This window comes from Callorhinus ursinus, unplaced genomic scaffold (assembly GCF_003265705.2).
Source record: "Callorhinus ursinus isolate GAN/ISIS: 27379988/994484 unplaced genomic scaffold, GSC_fseal_2.0 scaffold1, whole genome shotgun sequence".
Classification (NCBI taxonomy): Eukaryota; Metazoa; Chordata; class Mammalia; order Carnivora; family Otariidae; genus Callorhinus; species Callorhinus ursinus.
This window is the reverse complement of record NW_027397063.1, coordinates 61920046-61943037: the sequence shown is the minus strand read 5'-3', so window position 1 is coordinate 61943037 and position 22992 is coordinate 61920046. Positions and strand designations below refer to the sequence as shown.

Below are 22992 nucleotides of genomic sequence, written 5' to 3'. Positions count from 1 at the left end.
ATGTGTCTGTCTATCTCCTGTATCCCTTTCTGTCCTTCTTTGACGTTTCTTCTGGAAGACCCGATCTCTGGTCTGCAACTTCTAGCAGGGACTTTCAGACAAAAATGAAAGGACAAAGAAACTGTATGTTGATGACAAGGCACATTAACTTGTTACAGTAGCTAACATTATCAGAATGGAGGAGAGTGGAATCTCTATTTGGGGTGAGGTACATAAGTGATGGGTGCCCATAATTATTCCGTGAAGACTTAACTTCAAAAAATTAACCTCAGGAGACAAAATGAATTAGTAGAAAGTGAAAACCCTGACCAATCTGTTACATAAAGTGTGTGCCAAAATTGCTGCCAATTGACATATGTGTTTAAAACCAAGGAATAGGGGCGCCTGGGTGGCTCAGTTGATTAAGCGTCTGCTTCGCTCAGGGCATGATCCCAGGGTCCTGGGATCGAGTACCACATCAGGTTCCCTGCTCAGCAGGAAGCCTGCTTCTCCCTCTGCCTCTCCCCCTGCTTGTGTTCCCTCTCTCACTGTCTCTCTCTGTCAAATAAATAAATAAAATCTTAAAAAAAAATAATTTTATTTTTTATTTTTTTTAAAGATTCTATTTACATATTTGAGGGAGAGAGAGAGAGAGAGCATGAGCAGCAGGGAGGGCCAGAGGGAGAGGGAGAAGCAGACTCTCCGCTAAGCAGGGAGCCCAATGCGGGACTCAATCCCAGAACCCTGGGATCATGACCTGAGCCAAAAGCAGATGCTTAATCGACTGAACCACCCAGGTTCCCCCCAAAATTAATTAATTTTAATATGTATCAATATGTAGGTATTTTAAATGTGCATACATATATAGTTATATTAAATTATGACAAATGAAAATATCTAAAACTTTAAACCTTAGTATTTGAAATACAATCAAGTATATTTTAAGATAGTATTCTTTTTTTAAAATGTTTTATTTATTTAAGTAATCTCTGCACCCCAGGTGGGGCTCAAACTCACGACCCTGAGATCAAGAGTCACATGCTCTTTAGACTGAGCCAGGCCAAGTGCCCCTTAAAAGATCGTATTCTTGGGGCACCTGGGTGGCTCAGCCGTTGAGCATCTGCCTTCGGCTCAGGTCATGATCCCAGGGTCCTGGGATCGAGCCCCGCATCGGGCTCCCTGCTGGGCAGAAGCCTGCTTCTTCTCCCACCTCCCCCTGCTTGTGTTCCCTCTCTCGCTGTCTCTTTCTCTCTCTCTCTCTCTGTCAAATAAATAAATACAATGTTTAAAAAAAAAAAGATCGTATTCTTACATTGATTTTAACCCATTAATTTGAATGTCATGAAGAAAAATTGTTTCTATAGATAAGAAAATATAAGTAACAGTAATCGTGCATTGACGAGGGACTTTTGCTCTGTTTTTAATCAAATTGATTTCCTCAAAATGTTCCAGTTCACTTAGTCCAATTCAAAGTAGGACTCTTGGAGTTACATGTTTTTTTAAAGATTTATTTACTCATTTTAGAGAAGGAGGAGAGAGCATGAGCAGGAGGGGGCAGAGGGAGAGGGAGAGAGAGAGAATCCCAAACTGACTTCGTGCTCAGCACAGTGCCCAATGCGGGAACCAAGAGCCAGATGCTTAACCAACAATGCCACCCAGGCGCCCCCGGAATTATGTTGTTGTTGTTGTTGTTTTTAAGATTTTATTTATTTATTTGACAGAGAGAGATAGCGAGAGAGGGAACACAAGCAGGGGGAGTGGGAGAGGGAGAAGCAGGCTTCCAGCTGAGCAGGGACCCCAATGAGGGGCTCGATTCCAGGACCCCGGGATCATGACCTGAGCTGAAGGCAGACGCTTAATGACTGAGCCACCAGGCGCCCCCAGAATTACGTATTTTATCCATGTTGAAGAATAATACAATCACTGTTGGAATTAAAGTGACATTTAAAATGGCCATTACACTTCAACACACAGGAGCTCTGAAAATATGTGCAGAAGACTCCCACTTGGTTGGTGGTGGCAGTTCTGAGGCTAATTGGTGGCTCTGGGTCACAGGGCTATGCTCTAGCTGCAGGAGAGACTTTGAATGCAAGTTTCTGGCAGTTTTAGCTCCAACTGGGATGGGGAACGGTCTTTGTCCTTCATGAAGAGGTATAGTGCAGGGAATCCTCCAAGCACAGAGGGGTTCACATGCTTCATAGCTAAAACAAATGACAAATGTCGGCCACATATAACAGAAAACTCAGTTATTTTCTCATGGAATAAGCAGCTCAGAGGCAGCCAGTTCAAGTCTGGGGCAGTGCCTAAACAGTGTCCTCAACACCATTCTGTGTAGCATGTCCACACGCTGCCTAATGGGTACAAGATGGTACCTTCAGCCAGCACATCTAGGCTCAAGACCAGAAGAAAGGGACAAGGCAAAGCTTTTCTAGAAATCCTCAGCAGACAGCCACTTACGTCTTCTTGACCAGAATTGTGTCCTGAAGCCCACCCTGGAAATGATGGAAGCTGGAAAGTTATTTAGCTGCCCTTCCAGCCCCAAAAGTGGAATTTTGCAATAACAAAAAGGAAGAAAATAGAGGTAGGGTGAACCATGAGCGCTATCTGCTCCGATTAGCCTCGAGCCTGAGAGGATGATTAGAATCACCCACCTTCTCCCCATGTGCTTCTCCAATCTGTGTTCTCAAAGCCAACCTCGCAGGGGCAGGAGCTCTCAGTCCCTGGCACAAGTGTGGGGCGGGGTTGGGGGGGGGCTGGGGGGGGGGGGTTGCTGTTGGCAGCGCCCGTCACAGGCTGGCCTCCGTTCTTCTCAACCTCTATGATGTCACACTGGAGCTTCTTTCCTTCCACCCTGGGCTGCGGCTTCCGAGGCTGCTGTGGCCATGGGGCTCCTGGAGTCAGCAAGGGAGACGGAGCCTGGTGGTTCTGATCTCCCCTGGGGGCACGGGAGGTCCAGCCATGCCGCTCTTGAAGGACGCCATGCCCCTCATCAAGGAGCCCCATCCGCCGCCTCAGGCCCCGCTTCCGTGGATCCTGCCGAGCCTGTTTGCTGCCTTCAATGTCGTGCTGCTGGTGGTTTTCAGTGGCCTCTTCTTCGCATTTCCGTGAGTCCCCCTCTTACACGAGCTGCAGGTTTCCTACAGAGACAGGAAAACAGAGAATGACAGTACAGAAGCAGGGGAAGTGCACGAGAGGGGCGAGAGGACAGAGGATAGCCCAGGCCGAGGGAACCGAATGTGCAAAGGCACAGGTGTATAGTGCTCGGTGCCTCCGGGAGCCGCAGACGGCTGGCAACGCTGGGTGACATTTGGCGGAGTCGCTGAGGATCTGTCACCAGTCTGGATATTTAGAGCAGGCTTCAAGGTGTGTGGGTTCTGACCAAGTGGACAGGGTCGGCAGGGGTCGGGGGAAGCTTCAGGCCACTCTGGATCAGGGCTGAGCCCTGTTCTGGTCTCAGTTGCAGATGGCTGGCCCAGAACGGGGAGTGGGCCTTTCCCCTCGTCACAGGCCTCCTCTGTGTCCTCACCATCTTCAGTCTGGTTTCACTCAATTTCTCAGACCCCGGCATCTTGCATCAAGGTGAGGCGCTGGCCCCTGGGAGAAGGAGGCAGCCCCTCCTGAAGGGCTCCTTCCGTCTCCCCTCCTTGGGCCACAGGGCCGTTTCACGGCACATCCTCATTTGCCCCGGCCCTGCCTCTGCCACTTCATTGTTTAAGCTACGCAGACATGGAAAAACAGATTTCTGGAGGTTTTCCAGTTGCTTTGTGCGGGGGAGGGCCCTGGGCAGGCTGGGGGGAGAGAAGCCAACTCTTTGAAACCACTCAGTTCTCCCTTCGTCCTTCCCACGGCACAAGCTCTTTAAAGCATCAGTCACAGCTGTAAATGGCTGAGTACTCACAGAACTCTTCTGGCTGGAAACCTACCTTCCCTTTGAATGCCCGTCTCTCTGTGCTTGGGTGGCTTGCTCGGTGGAGACTAGGGATACCCTCGCCTACCTCTTCCCCACCCTTCCCGGAGCCATGACGTGGGGCTGGCCTCCCTACCCCCCGGAGCAGCAGACTGACGGAGGGCCTCCTGCTGCTGCCCAATCCTCTTCCCACGCCAGGCTCCAACGAACAGGGCCCCATGGTGGTGCATGTGGTGTGGGTGAACCACAGGGCCTTCCGCCTGCAGTGGTGCCGAAAGTGCTGCTTCCACCGGCCACCCCGGACCTACCACTGTCCCTGGTGCAACATCTGTGTAGAAGTGAGTGCCTCTCTTGACTTGCCCACCTGCCCCCACCCCTCCCCGCTCACACAGGGGCCAGTGGCAAGCGTGAAACCACGTCCGGCAACGCTAAAGGCCAAGAGTGGCAGTAACTCCCAACCACCTTTGGTCACTCAGGCAGGTCCCTACTTCTGCACCTGCGCCCGCACCTGTCTAGGGGGGTTGAACCTTGGCTGTGCAGGTGCAGACACGCACAGAGGCATCCACACCTATGCTGGGCCTGGTCAGGCCGGGGGAGGGGGGGTAGGGGGAGAAAGACGCTCCTGTCTTACCCCAGGCTTGCTGACTCCAGCCGCCGAAGGCCGTCACGCCGGCTGTAGGCCTGGCTGGGAAAGCTTCGCCTATCTTCTTCTCGTGTCCAGGCCAGAGGCTCTCCCGGGCTCTGAGTGCTTTTGTGTCTCATGTGCACAGCTTGCAAAGGCTTACAAAGGTGCTGTCTTATCTGGTCCTCACAACCCTGGGAGGCAAGCTGAGCAAGGGTGTTATTATCCTCAGTCAATAGATGAGGAAACAGAAGCCCAGAGATAGTCTATGTCCAGCCCACAGTTACACCAAGATGTGTCCCCAGAAGACCGGGCAGGCCTTGTCTCTGAAGGCCTCTTGATATGTGACCTTGTGAGCCACAGAGACCTAACAGAGCTCTAACAGAAATGCTAGCATTAGGGACTTTGTGGCTGGGTTTCTCCCTAGGGATGAGACCCAGTTTGAGGGGCCAAGGGCAGGTGGCCTTTGGGAATGGGGGCAGGGGGGTAGATAAAGCCTCAGATTTGGGGGCAATGGAGGCTGGTCCAGAGGTCGGGTCCTCGAGGCCTGCTCCCCTCCCTCTTACCCAGGACTTTGACCACCATTGCAAATGGGTCAATAACTGCATTGGTCACCGCAACTTCCGCTTCTTCATGCTGCTGGTCCTGTCCTTATGCCTCTACTCGGGTGCCATGCTGGTGACCTGCCTGATCTTCCTGGTGCGCACGACCCACCTGCCCTTCTCCATGGACAAAGCCATCGCGTATCCTTCCGGGGACCCATGCAGAGAGTAGTGGGGAGCGTGGGGGGTCGGCTGGCGGGCGGGGTCATGAGGGCAGAGCTAATGGCGGGGCGGGGACTAGGCGGGGGTGGGTAGGGCCAGGGATATGGGCGGGGCTAGGAGGGACTGCGAAGACTTGAGAGTCTAGCAGCGTCATGGTGGGGAGTGCTAAAGGTGGCACGGGTCCTGAACAGCAGAGTGGGGTGAGGTGTACGCAGGGACCGAGCTCGGGGAGCGGGAGGACGGGGCTGGTTGGGGGCGGGGCTGTTGGGGCGGAGTCGGGGCGAGGGGCGGGGTCAGGGAGGAGGGTCAGGCGTTGCCGCTCCTTAGCGGGCGCACAGCATTCTGGTGGCTGTACCCGCCGCCAGCTTCCTGGTGCCACTCTTCCTGCTGCTCCTGATCCAGGCCATGTCGGTGAGCGCGGCCGAGCGCTCCTACGAGGGGAAGGTACGCGAGGCCGAGCGCGGCGCCGGGATAACGGGTTGTGGGTGGTCACCTTGCGCCTCCGGGACCTCTGCCCTTTCCGCTCTTTGTCCACCACCCTGGCCCCTGACCGCCTGACCTCCCTCCAAGGCGCATCATTAGCCCTTCTAGACCTAGATGCATCTCCAGTCTCACCCGCTCGGTGGTCACTCTCCCTCCCACATGCACTGCATCGAGGGCCTACTGTGTGCTTTATCTTGAGCGATGGGTGTAGAGGTGAGTAAGGCTACGTCCTGCGCTTCTGTCGATAAGGAACCTGAAATCAGAGAAACACTCGCCAGACGCCTGTGAACACCACGAGAAAGGGCCTGTCCTACGTTGAGTAACAGACTCACAGAGGGACTCAAGTTCAGAGTAGGACGCGCCGCTCAGTTAAACGGGCAGAAAAGGCGGGGGGTGGGGGGTGGGGTGGAGTAGAGCAGGTGAGGGGCGCAGCCTGCGGAAAGGCAAGGAAGCCTGCAAGTCTGTGGAATGTGCATAGGATGGTGAGGATACAGTGCTAATTGGAGCAGAAGGTGGCGTGGGAAATCAAGTGGACGGCTTGGGATTGACCAGGATTTAAGAGGCGCAGAAAGTCAGGTGGAGAATTGAGTCTTGGTTCAGGGGAAGCCTGGGAGCCGTGAGAGGATTTCTTTTTTCTTTTTTTCCATATGGTAAAATTCACCCCGTTTCAGTGCAGTTCTATGAGTTTTGACAAACATACAGTCCGATCCTGTAACCACCACCACAATCAAGATTTATAACAGTTCCATCACCCCCCAGAAACTCCCTCATGGCCTTTTGTAGTCAGTTTCTCTCCCTGCCCTCAGCCCCTGATCTGTTTTCTACCCCTGTAGTTTTTCCTTTTCCAGAGACTGGTATAAATGGAATCATAGCCCTTTGAGCAGGCTTCTTCCTGCGATCCATCCCCGTTGCTGCCAGTATCAGTAGTTTCTTACTTTTTATCGTGTGCAGTATTGTGTCATATGGATAAACTACCGTTTGTTTACCTGTTCCTGGACTGAAGGATATTTGGGTGGTTTGCAGTTTGGGGTGATTATAAATAAAGCCACTATAAACACTGGTGTATAGGCATGTGAACGTTTTCATTTCTCTGTGGGTAAATACTTAGGAGTGAGGAGTGGTATTGCTGGGTTACATAGTTACTATGTGTAGCTTTTTAAGAGACCGCCAAATTGTCTTCCAGAATGGCTGCATTCCCATTGTGCATTCCCACAGGCGATGTGTGAGAATTCTAGTTGCTCTGCATCCTCACTCACATTTGGTGTTGTCAGGTTTTTGTTGTTGTTGTTTGTTTATTAGTTTTAGCCAGTCTAATAAATGTGAAATGGTATCTCATTGTGATTTTAATTGGCATTTTCCTAATGACTAGTGATGTTGAGCATCTTTTCACGTTCTTACTTGCCATCTGTATATCTTGGATTTAATGTCTGTTCCAGTCTTTTGCCCATTAAAAGAATTGGGTTTTTTGAAATTATTGAGTTCTATGAGTTCTTTATATGCTCTGGGTTGAGATATGTGTTTTGCAAGTATTTTCTCCCAGTCTGTGGCTTGTCATCTCAATTTTTAAACAGTGTCTTCCAAAGATCAGAAGTTTTACATTTTGATGAAGTGCACTGTTGGTTTTTTTCTGGTATAGACCGTGCTTTTGGTGTTGTAATTAAGAAAGCTTTGCCTAACTCAAGGTCACAAAGATTATCTTTTTTAAAGATTTTTATTTATTTATTTATTTGACAGAGAGAGACATAGTGAGAGAGGGAACACAAGCAGGGGGAGTGGGAGAGGGAGAGGCAGGCTTTCCATGGAGCAGGGAGCCCGATGCAGGGCTCCATCCCAGGACCCTGGGATCACGACCCGAGCCAAAGGCAGACGCTCAACGACTGAGCCACCCAGGCGCCCCCACAAAAATTTTCTTATATTTTCTTCTGGAAATTTTAGAGTTTTAGATTTTATATTTAGGCCTATGATTCATTTTGGGTTAAATTTTGTATATGATGTAAGGTATGGGTCAAGATTTATTACATTTGCATTAGGGTTGTTCCAGCATCATTTGTTGAAAAGACTATCCTTTTTCCATTGAGTTACCTTTGCGCATTTGTCAAAAATCAGTTGACTGTCTCAATTAGTAGGTTTGTATTACGTCTTGAAATCACACAGTGTGAGTTCTCCAGATATGTTCTTCTTTCAGAATCAGCTTAATTTCCACACACACACGCGCGCGCACACACAAAGATTTCTGAGATTTTTCTTTGGATTACATTGAACCTATAAGTCAATAAGGAAAACTGACATCTTAACAATAGTGAGTTTTTGAACCCATGAACCCCTTTCCATTTATTTACTTCTTTGATTTCTTTCGTCAGTGCTTTGTAGTTTTCAATATATAGATCTTGTGTACATTTTGTTAGATCTTTTCTAAGTATTTTGTGTGCTATTATAAATGTGTTTTTAAACTTCATTTCTATTTGTTTATTATTCTAAGAAAATACAGTGGATTTTTGTTTATTGGTCTTGAATCTTGCAATTTTGCTGGACTTACTTGTCCTAATAGTTTTTTTTGTTCATTCTACATAGAAAATCATGTCATCTATGAATAAGGACAGTTTTATTTCTTCCTTTCCAACTTGGATGGCTTTCTTTTTTTCTTCTTACTGCACGGTCTTAGATCTCCAGTACAGCGTTGAGTAGGAGTGATTAAAGTGAACATCCTTGCCATCGGATTCCTTTAGCAGGACAATGACTTGACTAAATGTTGGTTTGTTTTTGTTTTTTTCTTAAGTAGGCGCCACACCCAATGTCGTCGTGCTTGAACTCACGACCCTGAGACTCTGAGATCAAGAGTCACATGCTCTACCCGACTGAGCCAGCCAGGCACCCCAACTAAAGGTTGTTTTAGGAAGGCTGTGGTTGGCCACACTGATGAAGGAGGGCTGAAGACGATGAGACAGCAGAAAGGACAGAGGAACCCTGTTTGCCCACCACCTCCCACCCCTACAGTCAGCGCTCAGTCACTCCAGCCCACCCCTGTTTGGCTCCCAGCCCGCCTGTGACTCCTCTGCTCTTATCCCTCAGCCCTCACTCATCACCTCCTGTGGTCTGCATGCCTTCTCCCTCCAGCTTCAGTCCATCATTTCAGCCTCTCTGGGGTAGCATTCTCCCTCCCCACGCCCCATGGTTCTTCTAGCTCCCAATCAGGCCATCGGCCCGTCCTTGCTCCACTGCTCAGAATGGGGCTCTCCCAGTCTGTGATCTCCAGTCTTAAGAAATATGTGTATGGTCTGCACTCTCTGAGTCCCTGCACTCTGTGATGAATGTGATTCATTCATTCAGGGCTCTCTCCCGTTACCTCCAGAACCCATTTCAGGCATTCATTCCCTTCCTACCTCCATCCCCAAACCACATCTCCTGGGGCCCCTTGCTTGAGCTTGATAGCAAGGGCTCTGGAGCCAGTCTACATAAATTCAAACCACAGCTTCCTATCGGCAGGGAGATCTTGGGTCTGTTATTTAGCCACCTGGTGCTTCAGTTTCCCCATCTGTAAATGGGAGCGGCTTTGGTTGATATGTGTACAATACATACAACAGTGCCCGGTACAAGCCAATGCCCTATAGAGTGTTGCTGTTGTTACCATTCCTTCCCATCACCATTTACACATGTTCACGTCTCTTTGATCTTGGAAACAAAGCAAACAGTCCTTAAGATCACAGGCCTCCCCTCTGGCTGTTGCGCTGTCCCCTCCAGCAGAGGCATGTTTCTTGGACGAGTTGACTGCTCACTGGCATCTTTCTTTACCTTCCCCAGCCTGTGCGGCCCAGCCTCTGCTCACTGTCACACTACTGTCATGCTCACCACGTGGCCAGCGACAGTCCTAAGACTCATCTTTCCAGGCTGCACACAGCAGCGTGGCGCCACATGCACCTGCCGTGGCCCTCCCCCAGCCTCTCAGGGCCCCACTCCCTGCTTTCCAGGGCCACTGCCGCTCTACCTGCCCCCTGGAGTCTTGGCACCAGCTGCCTGCTCTGCTCCCTCATCCCCTCTTTGTGCTGCCCTGACCACTCGTCAGCTGCCTGAAAGCTTAGGCTGGCTTTCTTGGTGGCGGTGTGTCCTCAATTCCCAGTGTAGTGCCTAGGACACTGTCGAGGCCCCAGAATATTTATGAGCAAATGAGTGAATCTATACATCAATTCAAAAGAATTGATCCTGCTTTGGGAGAGAAGGAGGGAGGGGGGGAGGGAGAGAGAGAGAGAGGGAAGCCTGATGCCCTGACCCCCGGGGGAAGAAGGGCAGAGAACCAAGGCAGCAGGGAGCTGGGCAGGAGATGGAGTGAGAACATGCCCACTTTGGTTACCATCCTGTGGAGTGTTCGAGGCACAGGTTTGGAGCAGGAGAACTGGGTCCGGAGCCAGGGAGAGAGGAGAGTCAGAGAACTTCCAAGCTGTTGGATTCCGTTCACATCTGAGAGGCTCTCCAGTGGTGAGAGGAAGGTGCTGCCCTTTATTAGCGAGTTCTAATGAGCTCATTAGGCAATCATCTATCACTCCTTTAAGCGTTGGACAGTCAACGTGTTTGCACACTTCGTATACATCTAATACATCCAAATTTATTTCTCTAAATTTAAAATTCTAACTGTAAATGTAATCCAACTCTTCTAACCATTTAGTAACCATTTAATTAAATTTGCAAATAGAATACCAGTTTCCCCTAAATGCTTTAAACATATTAAAGTAGGCAAGAATTCAAAGTATCGTGATGATTAGTGTTGCTTTTTGGCAACCGTGGGACATTGTGGAGGTGTCTCAACTTTTCCTCCCGTAGGTGTCAGCTGCCCTGCATGGAGTTCTGGCTCCTTTTGGTGGAGAATAGTGTCAAAGGTCAACATCTTCATGACAGGGTCATGGGACATAGGGAGCTGGTGGGGGGAAGGGGTGGCCCTGGGCCACTTTTGGTCATGACAGACATTTTGTAGCCAAGGCTCTTGAAGTCAGGGTGAGAATCAGCTTGTGCTGGGGAGGAGGAGGAGGAGGAGGAGGAGGAGGAGGAGGAGGAGGAGGGCGAGGCTGATGTGTAGACGGAGGGGAGGGGGAGAAGTTGGTTAAGACTGTCCAGGGGAGGACTTGACCTTCACTGCATGGGTGTTTAGGAACTTCCATCCAGACTTCCAGGGCCAGGTTATTTTGTTAGGGGAATCTGACTGGGCCCCAGGCAACTACCCTTCCAGATAGTGAAATTCAGTGAAGACACAAGTTTGGAAGAAATGAGAGGTGGGAAAGTAGGGAAGTTGGCGGAGGGGTGTGGAACTGTCTTTGGAGCAGTTTAGCAATAAAAGGAAGATCCGAAAGTATATCTGGAAGGAGGTGGCAGGAGGATGTGGTATGGCCAAAGGAAACAGAAAAGAGGAGGATACTGCAAAAGGGGTACAGGTGATGGGGGAGGACCCCTGAGAAGGCAAGAGAAGTGGGTGCAGTGCCAGGGGTTGCCTAGAGAGAGCTACTCAGAGGTAGGTGGGGTGGGGGAGGCCGTGGCTCCCTCTCCCTGCTTCTCTGCCCTTGGAGTCTTGCTGCCACCCTGAGCTGAGCTGACGTTCAGGGAGGGCCATCGGGGAGTGGCCTGCCCAGTCCTGCTGGACCTGAGTTCCTCTTCTGGCCCTTGCCTCCCTCCAGTGCCGATACCTGCAGGGATACAACCCCTTCGACCATGGCTGTGCCAACAACTGGTACTTAACTATTTGTGCACCGCTGGGACCCAAGTGAGTTGGCAGACCAGGGGTCCGAGTGGTGACCCCTGGGGCTGGTGGCGGGATAAAGCCGGGTCATCGCCCCTGGCCCCTTAGCCCAGCTCCCAGGCCCTTATACTCCCTGTTCTTCTTCCTTTGGGGTTTTCCACAGGGCGTTGTGAGAGCCTCTGGAACCCACCCCCCCACTTCCTTGCCTTTGTGGGTTCTTGCCCCAAGGAATGGGGTGGAGGGACACTACAGCCTGGGTGAGACTGGTCCCAGCTCTCTGCAGGGCCAAGCCTTGGGCTGTGTGCTCCCTGAGGGGTACCAGGCCAGGAGGGCCACGACCCCTCCCATCTGGTTTGTTGCTCCCCAGGTACATGGCCAAAGCTGTCTGGCTACAGAGAATGGTGGGGTCTGACTGGGTGCCCATGCAGAACCTTCACTTCCCAATGTGCCCCTCGGTGCTCAGTCCCCCAGCTGTCCCAGGGCCTGGGCCTGGCCCCCAACCCCAACCTCTGAGTCTCTACAAACCAGGGAATGGTCCCCCAGGGAGTGGTGAGGCTGCAGCCCTCCAGGAGGTGAGGAGTGTGCGCACGCGTCTGTGTGTGTGTGTGTGTGTGTGTGTGTGTGTGTGTGTGTTGGGAGAGGGTGTCTGTGGATGTCACAGGTGTTGGGGGGAACCCTCCAGAATACACCAGGAGGCCCTGGAGACAGGAAAGGAAAAACCACACCCATTCACTTGCTGGTCGGCCTTGGGCCAGTCACTTACCCTTTCTGGGTGTCAGTTTTGTCAGCTATTAGTAAGGACTGAGACTAGTCCAGGGGTTTGTAATTCTGAGGGGGGATTCCTTTACTTAAAGACAGCTTTTTTACTCTGAAGCCCAACATAGGAAACACATGTAAGTGGCCCTTTAGGAATGGAGTGGGGGAGGGTAATCACAGCCTCCCCTCCCCCAGGGCTCCTGCAGTGACATTCTGTGGTGCCAGGCCACTCCCTTTGCTCTGCGGGGGGGCGGGGTGGGGATGGCGGCTTGGATAGTTTCTTGCTCCCCAGCTGGTGGGTCGTGAGCTGTGGGGCAGGGGCTCGGGGAGAGCCCCCTTCCCCCAACTCTGTGTTTAGCTCCACGCAGGCCCAGTGCTGCCCCTGCTGCGGGACTGCCCCAGACGAGGCGCTGTCTGCCGCTCGCCCCTTCACACCCAGCGATGTCAGGAGCCCCTGCACCTGAACCTCATCTCCTGAGCCTCGCGTGGAGGCCTGTCTGTGCTCTGCCCTTGCCCACTCCCCTGGTGGGAGTGTTGAGACCCTCACCAAAGCCCATTAAATACCTGTTGCCTGCCTCCTACAACGGCCCTCCTGCACTGTCTGTCCTGCGGGCCAGGGAGCTTGGGGGTGAGGGGGCTCTGAGGCGCTGGGACAAAGACTATGGGAAGAAGGAGCCAGGGTCCCATACTGGCTGGTTCTGCGACCTTGGGCAAGACACTCAACACTTCTCTCATCCTTAAAATGGGGCAACCGTAAGGACCACAGCGATGCGAGAGAAAACCCAGCGGTCCCAGTGACTTCAGCCCCGGCAAAGTCCCGGCCTCTGCCCTGCCGCACCCCTGTCTGACTGCAGAGGGCGCCCGCCACCTGGGAATTCGCCAAGCCGGCCGGTCCAGCCTCGCTACACTGAAGCCTCCTCCCCCGCCAACGCCCCGGGGGGTTGGGCGGCCCTCAGGCTGGGAGTGGGCCCTCCCCCTGCATTATCTCGGCGGGGGGGGGGGTTCTCCATCACAGTACAATTCTGCAGTCTTTCTTGCCAGCGGGTGTTACCCTGGTCACTCTCTCCTGTTGGGGAGTCACATGCTGGTTCTTGTCCTGTCGCTGGCATGGGTCCCAGGCCCTGTGAGTCTGCAAGCCCCTGGGGGTTGGAAGGGGGTGGGGGTGGGGTGGGAGAGGAAACCACCTCAAACTGCGGTTTCTCTCTGGAGACCAGTGTGTGACTTTGGGAATAGAAATGAGGGCACCCTGGGGCGCCTGGGTGGCTCAGTCGTTAAGCGTCTGCCTTCAGCTCAGGTCATGATCTCAGGGTCCTGGGATCGAGCCCCGCATCGGGCTCCCTGCTCGGCGGGAAGCCTGCCTCTCCCTCTCCCACTCCCCCTGCTTGTGTTCCCTCTCTCGCTGTGTATCTCTCTGTCGAAGAAAGGGAGGGAGGGAGGGAGGAAGAAGGAAGGAAGGAAGGAAGGCAGGCAGGCACCTTCCAGGAAGGCTGTCAAAGGATAAAATGAGGTGTCTCATGCCAAACATCAGGTACACAGTAGGCACACAATGAATGCGGCCGGTATGGTTATGGTTGTTTTCTCCACCCAACAGCTAACAGACCATCCAGCGTTCCTCCAAGGACCACCTTCTCAGGATTACCGGGGTCCCCAGACCCCTGATTCAGAATCTCAGGGAGCGGGGAGGGCAGGAATCTCAATCTGAATTTTTGTCAAGTGCCCCATGTGATCCTGCCCCCCTGAAGTTTCAGAACTACCTTAGGAAGTGAGGATGGGCATCATCCCCACTGATTCCGGCCGCCCTTGTATCCAGGTGAAATCAGGGTGTGGTGAAGGTAAGAGGAAGGGATGTCCCCAGAGGATCAGATGAACACCTCAGAGGCCTGTGGAGGTGTGTGCCTGGGTGTGCATGCTCATACTTGGGGGGGGTGGGCAGGAGCCCATCCTTTGGGGGTGTCAGCCCAGCCTGGAGAGGTCATAACTCCAGGTCTCCATATGCTGAGTCCCTCTCGATGCTGCCCTCCCTTCTTGCTCCCACCCAGAATGTCTTTGCTCAACCTCCAGCACTTTCTTGTCCCCTTTGCTCTGGTCTTAGGGTCTCCCCATTCCAAGCCCCCTCTGTGTTCAAGCCTTTTCTCAGCTGTCATCCGTGCTTAACTCAGGTTCTTGGGCTCTGGGAAGGGTGCAGCATACTCACTGGCATGCAAAAAGGCAGCCTGGTTTTGGCTTTGTTGTAAATACCTCCCGTGGCCACGTTTAAAACTCTTAGGGCCCCCATGTACAAGTAAAGCTGAAGCAGATTTGTCTGTCTGGGAAGGCTGCAGTCCATGGTTGCATGGTGAGGGGGAGAGGGCATAGGCCTTTTGAGCCCCCAACCCCAGGTGTGTATGTTGCGCACAGATCTGTTTGTGGCCTCTCTGAGTGGTTTCACGGGGCACAGCTCAGCCCAGGCTGCCTAGCAGTGAGGAGACGCACAGCCCTGCTCCCACATGGGAGTCCCCAGGGTGGTCTGAGCCTGAGCCAGAGAGGAAGAGAAACCAGGAACCTGGGCCAAGGCATGGATGGGGAGATAGGGAGCTGGCGGGGTACCCAGGTGTGCCTGCCTGGAGCCCCAGCTCCACGGGGGGCCAAGAAGGCCAGGCCCCAGAGTCTGGGGAGACCTAGTCCTGCTTTGCCTTGCTGCCTGTCTCTCTGCTGCTCTGCCCGGTCCAGGGCCCCATGTCTGGTCATTAGGACGGCACCTACTGGGTCCCTGCCTCCAGCTGTACCTCCTGCTCCCCACCCACTGTCTGGCAGGGCCTTCCAAGTCTTAAGCCAAGTGTGTGGGTCATCCCCGGAAAGCCTGGGACTCAGTTGCCCTAGTGGGTGAGGACATAACTTTTCTCAGGTTCTCAAAGGTGGCCATAACCCTTCCTGCCCTGGGACACAGATTCTGGGTCTCTCTCATCCCTCCCAACCTGAGATATCTAGGATTTATTTAGGAAAGCCCCTTGGATCAGGCTTTTCTGCTCCTCAAGGGGAAGTGGGTCTAGTTTGCCCCTTCCTTTGTCTCCCCCCACACCTGTCCCCTAAGCCTTGGACCTGCCCTCAGAGAGTCTTTCCTTCCAGGCTGGAGGACCTGCACCCACCTTCCCTCTCTGCCCCCTCCCCACTTCTGCTGAACCTGCCCTTGATTCTCCGACACACCCCTTGGAGCCCTTGGCCCCCTGATAAGAGCAGGGGTATTATCTGGGTCCAATTATGGGGCCAGCTCTCCACACACCCAAGAAGCCCTGACATCCCTCCCTTCCCTGGACAGGAGCCAAGGAGTGACCTCCCCACCTGTAAGTTGCCTGGTACCCATGTGTCTGGAACCCCTCTGGGATGTCCCCAGTCCATACTTGGAACCTGATGGAAGGGTTTGGACCTGGATGGGGAGCCCAGAAAAAGCCATCCCTTCATCATCTCCAAACCTTTCCTCCATGGGCCTTCTAGGAGGTCAGGATGTGTGGGGTGGAAAGAGCCCTGGGCTGGGTGTCCCTCAGCTCTGCTACCAACTAGTACGCTATGGGAGTGAGGCTCTTCCCTCTGCCTGGCCTCCTGTGGCTTGTCTGTAAACAGGATGATCGTCATGGCTACGTCAAAGGTGGTGGGTTGCAGGATCCTAACTCTTTAGAGCTGCAAGGGATTCAGGGGTCACCTTATCCAGCTGCCCCTCCACCCCCAATTTCACAGATGGGGACTAGAGAAGGAAGAGATTGCCTAAGATGACATGGTGTCCAAGCCAGGCGGTGTCCTCTCTGTTTGCTGGGCTGCCTCTCCCATTCCTGCTCCCAGGGACCATTCCAGAGGAGCAAGGACGCGGGCAGCCACCACAGGGCCCTGCTTTCCAGCCCCTAAGCCTCAGAGCCAGGCAGTGCATTTCAGCACAGGGCCTGGGGAGCCGATAAGAAGGCCCATCTTAACTGTTGTCTCCAGCAGTGCGCTGGGAGTGATAATGATGCCCTGCCCAGCCCTGCCCAGCCCACCCCACCCAAGAGGGCCCTGCTGGTGGTTGAGGGTGGAGTAGGGCAGAGGAGGTTGCCACAGTGTGGGATCGGGGCCCAGAATCCCCCATGGCATGGAGCCCAGGCCCCTCGCTGGCTGACCCTCGTGGGCACCTCAGCGCAGCGCATGGCACCCAGGTGATGCTCCTCCGGTGCCCACATCCTGCTCTTCAGTTCCTGTGCCTGGAGCGTGCACGGCTGAAGGTTTGCTGGGCCCCGTAATGGGTGACAAAACCTTCACCGAGCACCGCCCGCCGCCTGGCCTGTGCGGGAGGGGGGGTTCACGTGCGCGTCTCTGATCCCTACAACCCTCTGCAGTCCTCACGCTCCTTCTGGAGACGAGGGAACCAGCACTGAGCCGACAGGCCACTTCCTCAGGGTGACACCTCTTCTAAGCGGCCGAGCCAAATCCCTGTCAGCCTTTCTCGTTGCACTGTGCTTCTCTAGGCAGTTCTCTTTTATTTCAGTTTGTTCCAGGAGCCCCCGTCACCTGCGGGGGTCTGCTCCGAGGCCCCCGGTGGAGGCCTGAGACCGCGGTCCGTACTGAACCCCGTACACACCACAGTGGAGTTTGATGTATAAATGAGGCACAGTAAGAGATTAACAACAACTAAAAATAAACTGGAGCCGTTCCAGCAGCCGTACTATGTCAAAGGCATGTGAGTGTGGTCTCTCGGTCAGCCTTCCTGTGGCCATGTGAGCTGTAAAACGCCTGCGTGGTGAGGGAAGGTGACGGGATGACGTCCCACCGCGACCATGACGTCGTGTTAGGCTTCCGGGGGCCTCCTGACGATACCTCAGAAGGAGGCTCCTCTGATTCCAAACAGCAGCTGGCTGCGGGTAACTGGAACCCGGGATAAGGGGACACTGCTGCCAGACCTGCCCGGGTCCCCTGCTGGAGAAGGGGACGTGTCCCCGCACCTCCTCGCGCCTTCCCTGGGATGCCTCCTGCAGCGCGTGCCGAGAGCCGGGGAGGTGCTCGACTGATGGCAGTGATGGCGGAGGCGTCGCCCTCGGCAGCCAGGACCTCGTGGTCTCCTGGGGCCCCGGGAGGCGGGTCACCCTGGCAGCCGCGGCCGGCCCCTGCCCGGTTTGGTGTGGGCTCCCTAACGGCCAGGCTGCAAAGCTGAAGGGTGCTGCTTCTGAGGGGAGCTTTGCGGCGGTGGCTCCCAGAGAAGCAGCCAACGAGGGTGTCTCGGGGCTAAAGCAGAGCGGAGGGGTGCGCTGAGGGTCTTCAAGGGCACAGCGGGCTGACCACCCGGACGCTCTGCCTTCCCACACCGCGAGGGAGTTTCCTGTTCAGAAAACATAATGTGGCCTCTCTTTTGTGGCCTCTCTTTGGTGACCGGCCAGGATCCCAGGCAGTCAAAAGCCATGGTCATCGGAGCCCTGGGTCTGGGCTGGGCTCAGAGCCCGCCCTCCCCTAGCCCTGCAGCCTCTCTGTCTCTCGCCTCTGTCGGCTCCCCGCGTCTCACCTTTCCTCTCCCACTGCTCTCTCCCTTGCTCCTCCTCTGCCTCCCCTCCTCCCCTCTCCCCCCCACCCCCACCTCCCAGTCGTTCCTGGACTACAGCTTCCAGGAACGCAAAGTTAACCTGTCTGGCAACTTTCAAGTAGTACCTTTTAACTGTGATTCTTGGAAGCCCCTGGGCCTGGGTGTGGAAACCGCAGAGCTCTGGGCCAGGCCAGAGGCCTCTCAGCACAGGGCAGTTTTGTCTGTCCCGACCCGGGCTTCCTCCTCCCAGCCAGGCACAGGCTCTCGAAGCTTCCTGGTAGGGCGGTTTTGCTGCTGAAATTGGAGATTCCCAAACTGGAAGGGTCCCTCCTGAATATCCAGCTTATTTCTCAGAGGAAAATCTGGCACTGGTGGTGGGGGGGGTGGTGCGGGGAGGTTCAGCTGGACCTCCCCCAGATCACACACCAAAGTAGAGGCCAGGTGAGGCCAGGTTCCAGACCTCCTGCCTCTGAGTCTTTCCATCACCCCACCGTGTGCGGCCAGGTGGGTCAGAGGCCGGGACCGTCAACAGGGAGGCACTCTTTCTTTGCCTTGAGGCCTAGGTAGCTCGGCTCCGGTGGGCAGGAGCACAATGACAGCAATCCTAGCAGTATCCGCTGGAGTGCCCACCGTGGGAGAAGTGCTTTGCTCGCATGATCTCATTTAATCCTCAGAACAGCCTTGGAGGAAGGTGCTGTTGTTACTTTTGTGGACATGACCCTGGACAGTCCTCAGGCCTCTGTCTCCCCCTCTGCAAGGACAGAATTTTCTGGAGGCTCCTTAGGGCTACTCTTGCCCTGACCTCCTAGAAGTCCATGACTCTGACCAGGAAGGAGGGTCCCTGGTCTGGGGACAAGCCTAGGGCCCCTGGCAGGGCTTCCTGAATGACTCCTTGCGGGGGGGAGGGGGCACGCATTAAGTCACCAACCAAGGGTACTGAGCCCTGGGCAGGACACTTGGCCATCTGCTCTGGAAAAATCCTCTGCCCGCTGTTCACTAGATAGCTGCTCCTCAGCCACTGACAAAAATGGAAAGGCTGTCCTGCCTGCCCTTTTGCTGGCCGGGCAGTGGAACACTAAAGAGAGGGCACAGACTGGGCATCAGGGGAGCTGGGCTGGAAAGCAGGCCCTGCCGCTTCTGGTCATGTGGCCCTGGAAAGCCTCTGGCCTCTCAGAGCCACTGTTCCTACATCTGCAAAAGGGCAACGAAAACCACCTCACAGCGCTGTGGGGTTGCCCTGTAATGTTCACTACTCTGCACAGGCCACAACCGAGTAGGTGTGGGGTTGCTGGGAAGGGAGCAGTAGGAGGGCCATACTTGGGCTCCAGTATTTGTCTCCATTTCCCCTCCTTGGGCTTCCTTTTCTGGTTCTGGATTTGGATCATTTGGAAATGACCAAAACCAAAAATGGGCCACCTCTTATTAAATCCCAGACAAAGCCAGGGTCACCTTCCTCAGGCGACTTCTCAGCTCCCTCTCTTCCCCACCAAATGTCTGTCCCTAGGGGGAGAGCTGGCCCGACTTGGGCTTGGGGCAGGGATGTGGCCCTCTCCTCTCTGCTCCCAGCTGGTACCACCATCTGTCAGTCCCTCTGGGCCCCTGGCTTCAGGGTGCCCTGGAGTGGAAGCCTCTGGAAGCTCTGGTTGGGCCAGGCTCACTCTGATGCCATGGCAGAGACTTGGGCTGCACCCATCTTGGCCAAGAGGCTCTATCTGCCTTGGACACAATTCAGACCAAAGAGTAAAGGAGGTTTGTTCCTAATGCAGAGACCAGAAGTAGGCACATAGAGGGCTCTTTGCTTTGGAGTTGAAGTTTTTAAAGATTTGTTTTCTTTAAATATCCTGCTGCAGGAAAGAGAAGCCAAAAATCAAACATTACTGAGACTTAAATTTCAGGTGGCTTTAAAGGAGCAATTTGCTCAGTTTCCGTCCCACCCTGTTTCTGCTCAGTAGGGTCCCGGGGACTTGTCCCTGGGGTTTGGTGGTGGGGCCACACCCTCCTAGGCTCACCCATCCAGCCTCACGGGGAGGTTTCTGAAATACGAGATCCAGCCAGAGGGCCTCCAGGCACAGACTGGAGCACATCCAGCTCAGGAAGTGGAGGTAACTTTCCTCCATCCTCAGCTGCATTGGCACTGTTGATCATACCCTCTTTCGTGAAAACTCTCTCTTTATCCTTGACCTCAGAGATCAGACACGTCTGCCTCTCCTCCTGACTCCTGCTCGATGACTCTTCCTCTCACCTCCTACCAGGAAAACTTCCAGGCTCTGTCCTGTGCCCTCTTCTTGAAGAACTCATGCCCTTGCCTACAGTAGTGCTGGGTCCTGCCAGGGCCCCAGGCTCTGGCCTTAATATTTTTCTTTTTTCCAGCTTTACTGCGAGATAGTTGACAGATAAAATTATAAGGTATTTAAAGTGTACAACATAATAATTTACTATCTGTATACATTGTAAAAGGATTCTCCCTATTGAATTGGCCTTAATTTTCTGATTGAACGATTCCCTTGGGGTCCCACCAGAGGCTCGGGGTCTCTCCATAGCCCAGCACAGTGGGGAAAAGAGAGAGAGCAAAGACAAAATCAGCTATTGAGTAAGAGGAGCACTTTGTTAGCATGAGGGAACAACTGAGCAGGGTACGAGGGCCTGGATCCTGGGAGAGGGAGTCTGGGTGTCCCAGCCTTTTCCCAAGCCTAATCCAAAACGTGTCCCATAGAGTCCTTGACCAAGAGAGGAGCAGAGTGGGAGGAAGCCTCTGGTCAGCCTCATTGGCCCTTTTTGCCCCCAGAGTCCCTGCTGTGGTAGGCCTGGGTGGGATAGGGGAGGGAGGGTCCTGGGTGAAGGAACTTCTAGAGGGGAAACCAATTAAGGGCTTAGTGTTGTCATCTAGGGAAGAGCTGGTAAAAAAAACTGAGGCCTGAACTGGGATAATGGGACTAAAAATTCATTCAGCAAATACCAAATAGCTACAATGTATCTAGGAGGTAATGAAATTGATTTTAAAAAAGAATGTGTTCATGTATGGTATAATTGTTAATTTTCAATTATATATATATATATATATTTATTTATTTATTTATTTTAGAAAGAGAGAGCAAGAGCAGGGGCAGAGAGAGATGGAGAAGCAGACACCCCGCTGAGCAGGAAGCCTGACATGGGACTCGATCCCAGGACCCTGGGACCATGTCCTGAGCCAAAGGCAGACACCTAACTGACTGAGCCACCCAGGCGCCCCACAATTTTATATATGTATTTTTAAGAGACTGGAAGCAAGGTCATCAAATGCTCGTGGTGGATAAGCAAGTATTTCCTGGTTGGGGGGGCTTCTGGCTGCCGGTCTGGGTGTCAGGACACCTGCTCTCTCGGCTCAGCTCTTCCTCCGAGGGGCTGTGTGACTGCAAAAAGCCCTTCCCCTGTCTGGGCCTGTTCCCTCTTCTGTGGAAGGAGGCTGTGGAACCAGAGAATCTGTGGCTCCTTCCAGCCCTGCTGTTACCTGAGGACATTCGGGGCCTAGGGGGTAAGGGACAGTTTCACTGGCTTGGCTGGGGCTGCTCTGGTCTGCGGTGGGAGTGGCACCCCCATGCGGGCCCCTCTCCTGGAGGGCTCCACAAATGGGAGGTAGTGGCCCGCAGCCTGCTCAGCTCTCAGGCCCTGATCTCAAATTAGAATCATGCTTCTCCTCTCTTTTTGGAGCACGAGAGGCCTCCCGGACCCTCCACTTGTGGCCCCATGACTTGTACAAAGGGGGCTACGACAAAGCCCCTGCCTTCACAGCCTCGAGGGCCCCGAAGCCTCAGTCAGGAAGCGAGGGCGCCAGCCAGGCCAGGGGTAATGCATTGTTTATGTGTCCCCTGCATGCCAGACAACTCACTCTCTGAGTCATCCATTCCCCACAGCGGCCCTGGCGGGCCGGGAGAGGTTTGAGCATCCCCCTGGGCTCCGAGAGGTAGAGCACCGTGACCAGTCGTGCAGCTCTGGCTGTCCCAGCATCCGAGCGGGAAGCCGCCAGAGTCCCAGGCTGCTCTTCTAAGGGCAGAGGGGGGTCTCCAGCTGCCCGTCAGACCCTACTCCTGACCCCCCCCTGCCAGAATGTTGTATGTGGTAGCAGGGGCTTAAACCCATTTCGGGTCACACCCATTGGGAAGACAAACGGGTTTGTCTGCCCTAGAAAATCCCACCGGCAGGATTGCTTTTCCACCCTTTGTTCTCAGGCCTCCGAGTCCCCCAGACTCCTCAACCTCCTGTCATCTTTCTGTAATGAAAGCAGCCTCCTGAATGGGAGAGAATTTAGGGTCCCCAGCCCTCCTGTTGAGCTGGCTTCAGGGACCTGCTTCTTCCTTTCATAACTTCCCTATTTGGTCAACTAACTGTCCATTCCCCCCAGCCAGCTCCCCTGCCCCCCCGCCCCCCCATACCACTGTTCTTTCTTTAAATCCTAAAAGAGGAGAGCAGGGGGAAATTGTGTCCATTCTCCTATCTGGCCTCAGATTTTAGGCAGGCATTTGAGATAAATAAAAAGTACTTTCTTATCAAATGCTATCACTTTTTTGTTTTGACTACTGGCATTATAGTAATATTTTTTGAATATTCATTGTATTTGTTCAGGAATCTGGAGGATTGTGGGTTAATGGGCCCTCCTCAGACTAGCCTGAGTACAAAAATACCATAAGAATCCTGTTTCGGTGGGTAGGTGCCTTTAGACCACATCTTGGAATATAATCTAGTTGGAAATCGGGGGCTGCCTGTAATTCTTAACAAACTCAAATCTGCTACGTGTTGGGTGGGATTCCTAACCTTGCTTATTTGACTCATAGTCCATACTCCGTAGGACTGTTCTAAGAATTAAATGAGGTAAGGTATGGAAATGTGCCAGCGTATAATGGGTGTTCTGTAAACATCCCACGCTGTTCACCACTGCATGCTGTCCTGGGGGCTTAGGTCTTAGCCTCTCTGAACCCCAGGTTTTTCATATTTGAACTGGGGCAACAGTCCTGGAGTCGCTCTCACTACTTCAGAGGGTGGCAGTGAGGTACCAAGCAGAAAGTGTGAAAGTACTTTTAGGCTGAAGGCACAGAGCACAATTAAGAAATTGTTACATGCAGGGGGCGCCTGGGTGGCTCAGTCGGTTGGGCGACTGCCTTCGGCTCGGGTCATGATCCTGGAGTCCCGGGATCGAGTCCCGCGTCGGGCTCCCTGCTCGGCGGGGAGTCTGCTTCTCCCTCTGACCCTCTTCCCTCTCATGCTCTCTAT

The 22992-nt window shown here is 53.7% G+C and overlaps 1 protein-coding gene and 1 long non-coding RNA gene across 6 annotated transcripts; both read left to right on the top strand.

The window, feature by feature from the left end:
* The first annotated feature begins 2747 nt into the window (after nucleotides 1-2747).
* ZDHHC19 (zDHHC palmitoyltransferase 19) lies at nucleotides 2748-12814 on the top strand. 5 transcript variants are annotated; one of them, XM_025875959.2, is made up of 8 exons: nucleotides 2802-3083; nucleotides 3443-3558; nucleotides 4085-4224; nucleotides 5079-5251; nucleotides 5611-5716; nucleotides 11413-11498; nucleotides 11842-12046; nucleotides 12589-12814. In XM_025875959.2, the coding sequence occupies exons 1-8, from the start codon at nucleotides 2938-2940 to the stop codon at nucleotides 12706-12708; spliced, it is 1092 nt and encodes a 363-aa protein (XP_025731744.1). In that variant the 5' UTR covers nucleotides 2802-2937; the 3' UTR covers nucleotides 12709-12814. The 5 variants fall into 5 exon arrangements, with proteins under 5 accessions (XP_073751003.1, XP_025731744.1, XP_073751001.1 ...); XM_073894900.1 differs by having other exon boundaries at nucleotides 3437-3558; nucleotides 11938-12046; XM_025875949.2 differs by having other exon boundaries at nucleotides 3437-3558.
* Nucleotides 12815-14489: 1675 nt separating this feature from the next.
* LOC141373219 (uncharacterized) lies at nucleotides 14490-20911 on the top strand. The gene is made up of 3 exons (XR_012378920.1): nucleotides 14490-16456; nucleotides 16720-16911; nucleotides 20828-20911. It is a non-coding gene; the product is annotated as an uncharacterized lncRNA (long non-coding RNA).
* The last annotated feature ends 2081 nt before the right edge of the window (nucleotides 20912-22992 follow it).